Below are 4,293 nucleotides of genomic sequence, written 5' to 3' on the forward strand. Positions count from 1 at the left end.
GGTGCGGTGCGGGGGGATGTGGTCCGCTTAACGTAGCGTGGCGCGGCGTGGCGTAGGCGTGGCGGTGGCGTGCGTTGCGTGGGCGGTGGCGTGGGTGTCCGTGGCTGGCGTGGCGTGGCGTGGCGGCGTGGCGTGCGTGGTGGGGTGTCTCGAAGGGCGTGCGCGTGGCGGTGCGATGTCGTGGCGTGGCGTGCGTGGCGTGGCGTGGCGTGGCGTGGCGTGGCGTGGCACGGTGTAATGCGATGCGGTGTGGTATAGCTTCCATGCAACAGTACACTCCGAACGTCGTGGCCCCTGAAAATATTGTTGTGCTAGAAAATGAACGGCGTGACATACCTACTGGTTGCACTAGATATCAACCAGAAAGCTGCCATCGGTTTGTACATTTGCAACGAGAATTATAGACCTTTTATGGAATATGCCCCTTTATGGAATTGGACACGGTTGTTTACTGCATATGAAACGGTTTATCTGCTTCAATGCATACATGTACGCACCGTGTAAACCAATCTCATTTGAAAAATACTTATAACACGAAAAATCATGCAGACGTAGAAGTAAAAGCAGGCTTAAACGGGAAAACAAACTGCAGCCGGGTTTATAGGAATCGTCATGCCATGTGTGAAAATTGCAATGTCATTCTAAGCCGCTCTATATTGTCAACTGCGTATATTGTACGAGCAAATATTAAAAGCGGCGCGCAATTGTGAAACCGTGCATGTAACCTTTTAGCAACAGCAAAGTGATTGCCTCGTTAATTCACGAGTATGCGTGTCTTCGCTATATGGTGTACGACAGTTCTGGGTGACTCGATAGTCTCACATATAAGCTGGATATTACTATCACAAGCAATTTGCTTGCAAAGTGTTACGCAGCACTCTTGCAGTAATTAGAATCGCGAAAATGCGCCTTGCAGCTAACACGTCCAGATATTTATATCTATCATTTTTCTTCCAGATATACATACTGGCTCATTTTATCATGGATGGAGTCTGCGTGCTTTGGCGAGGCTACATCGACGTTGACAGTTTAAATGGAATTGGAAAACTGGAATTTGATGAAGAAACTGCTCAGGTATGCTACTTCCACATGCACTTGGAACGTCTCAATAAAAAGAAATAATGGTTAAATAAACACGAAATGTATTTACTACCGAAAGTCTAATGTTCTCTAAACTGCTATTTCGCACTATAATCAGCTGTAAATGCCGGTCAAATGCTCACTGCAACCACACAAGTACACCGCACGCTAGCTGTTGCACACTGACACATAAATATATAGTCTATATAGACTATTATATAATATAATTATATATCTATATAATATATATAAATATAAAAGATAATATATTAATAAATAGTAGGTCTATATAGACTGGATATATATTACATATATTATATGTCATAGATAAAATATAATACGTCATAATATACGTTTCATACAGGCTATATATTTATGTGTCAGTGTGGCACAGCTAGCGTGCGGTGGCCAGCCACCGCACCGCACCGCACCGCACCGCACCGCACCGCACCGCACCGCACCGCACCGCACCGCCCCGCACTGCACCACCACGTACCGCACCGCACCGCACCGCACCACCACGTACAACACCGCACCGCACCGCACCCCATCACACCGCACCGCCACGTACAACACCGCACCACATCGCACCGCACCGCACCGCGTCGCACCGCCACGTACAACACCGCACCGCACCCAATCGCACCGCACCGCACCGCACCGTACCGCACCGTACCGCACCGCACCGCACCGCACCGCACCGCACCGCACCGCACCGCACCGCACCGCATCGCACGATCTCATACACGTTAGTCTTCAATCTGCGATTCTTCGGGCCAGCTATGGAGAACGCGTAGCGTATTTCAGCCGCGTATTGTAACGGTAGCACGACACACACCTGTCCGACACACTCCGTGATTTCACTCCGCACCTGTAATCATCGTTACTGCCTACGCGTGCCCTTAATATACACCTGCGTGGGCCACTATAGTCAGCATTATGACAAGTAACATAATATTATACACAGGAGCAGTGGCTGTCAAAGAAAAGGAGTGTCAAATCTGACCGACGAGGAAAATTGCGGGGTTGCATGTAATTTCACGACGCCAGTACAGAGTGCAACACGGTTGTGGTGATTTACAATATTTCCCGATATATACCGAGTCGACGCTATTCTATATTATACAGAAAAGAGTAATAGGAACTTAAACTCAAAATAAATCACGTTAGGCATGCTTTGTCTGAGGGATGCACACACATTGATGTCGCATATAGGATTGCGTCCAACATGATTGATTCAATATACGAGGCAACGCATTACATGCAATGCTATACAACGCGAGCAAAGGGTTGCGTTACGGTTGTTATGAGAACACCTTGATGCGATTTAATGTAATGCAGTATAACGTTCTGTAATGTAATATAATGTAATTTAAAGTAATGTAATGTAATGTAATGTAATGTAATGTAATTTAAAGTAATGTAATGTAATGTAATGTAACGTGGCGTAACGCGTTATAATGGAATGGAATCTATTCACAGCAGTAGTATCAACATCAGTAAACACGACAGTAGTGGCGACACGTATGATCACGAACACACGAGCCGCCAGTAGCATCAAAACAAAGAAAACTGCTTATTTACGTCTCCCACGTCTGCCATTTGACTTTGCTCAATGAGCTCACTTGCCGCGACCCCCTATTATGCAGCCGGTAAACACAGGTGACTCACGCATCTGCGCTGAGCGAACGATACCTGTAACTCATCAACCTTTTCCACCTGTCAGGTAATTTTCCTCCTGCTGGTACGAAACCTAATATTTACCTTTGTATACGCCAGCACGCGTTGATAGCTGCGCTACTCGGCCGGGAGATAATATTCGCTATCAATTCGATAATAGCAGGAGATAATAGGTAACTTAATCAAGATCACAAGCGTTCGGGTCCAGCTATGCACGAGGGCTTTGGCATTTCGGCCTGATCAGCGGCGCGACACTCGGATTGACAGTAGCAGTAGCAGCGTGCAGGTAGCGCGGGTCCCTGGATGCGCGCACACTTCGCCGACTGGCTCATGCGTGCACGCACGTGTATATGTATATGTATGTGTATATATTATGTATATGTATATGTATATGCATATATTATGTATATATATGTATATGTATATGTATCTGTATATGTATATGTATATGTATATCTCCTGTGTATATGTATATAAACAGGTCTGTGTATAGGTAATATATACGCGTGCGTCTCACGCGTTAGCGCGTTGCTACCACGCCCCGCTGCGGCCATCCAGACCAGTAGCCACCTGCAATGAGCAGAATGCCCTCAACTATTCAAAGTGACAACATATTAACGCCAATTATGGTATTAGCCGCCACGGGATGAAACTTCATCTACCCTGCTCCGCGACACTCGTCGCTGAATCTGCACCGTCATCTAAGCAGGCGGACATGACAGAGAATAAACCTCGATGAGCATCCAGGTAGCTGATGGCGAACTGAACACCTGTTTCGAGAGTAATCGCTGTCGTGTATAGCTCTCGCTTCGAGAGTAGCGATTCCTAAGAGGTTCTGCTGCGGAGATAACGTCGAGGGATGAAGTGTAGCGGAGAGCGCAAGCAACAATGCGCGCCACACCTGGGTAGGTATCAGGCAACCTCGATCACTGCTCTGTTAGCGTCCAGCGTAAACTCGGGGGAACGCATATCTATCCGTCCGTCCGTTCTGTCTGTCTCGTTGTCTGCCTGCCTGCCTGCCTGCCTGCCTATCTGTCTGTCTGTTTGCCTGCCTACCTGTCTGTCTGTCTGTCTGTCTGTCTGTTTGTCTGTTTGTTTGTCTGCCTGTCTGTCTGCCTGTCTGCCTGCCTGCCTGCCTGCCTGTCTGCCTGCCTGCCTGTCTGCCTGCCTGCCTGCCTGCCTGTCTGCCTGCCTGCCTGTCTGCCTGCCTGCCTGCCGGCCTGCCGGCCTGCCGGCCTGACTACCTACCTGTCTGTCTGCCTGCCTGCCTGCCTGCCTGTCTGTCTGTCTGCCTGTCTGCCTGTCTGGCTGTCTGGCTGTCTGTCTGTCTGTCTGTTTGTCTGCCTGCCTGCCTGCCTGCCTGCCTGCCTGCCTGCCTGTCTGTCTGCCTGTCTGCCTGTCTGGCTGTCTGGCTGTCTGTCTGTCTGTCTGTTTGTCTGCCTGCCTGCCTGCCTGCCTGCCTGCCTGCCTGCCTGTCTGTCTGCCTGTCTGCCTGTCTGGCTGTCTGGCTGTCTGTCTGTCTGTCTGTTTGTC

General features: G+C 49.0%; 1 protein-coding gene across 1 annotated transcript in view; it reads left to right on the forward strand.

Annotated features, from left to right (window-relative positions):
* Nucleotides 1–959: 959 nt before the first annotated feature.
* Nucleotides 960–4,293, forward strand: part of LOC106810503 (core-binding factor subunit beta-like) — a gene marked incomplete at its 3' end in the record, with an annotated part of 5,113 nt that continues 1,779 nt past the window's right edge. The window contains exon 1 of the mRNA XM_014814249.1: nt 960–1,074. Within this exon, the coding sequence (XP_014669735.1) occupies nt 982–1,074 (93 nt within the window). The remainder of the gene's footprint in view (nt 1,075–4,293) is intronic.

This window comes from Priapulus caudatus, unplaced genomic scaffold (genome assembly GCF_000485595.1).
Source record: "Priapulus caudatus unplaced genomic scaffold, Priapulus_caudatus-5.0.1 Scaffold0, whole genome shotgun sequence".
Classification (NCBI taxonomy): Eukaryota; Metazoa; Priapulida; class Priapulimorpha; order Priapulimorphida; family Priapulidae; genus Priapulus; species Priapulus caudatus.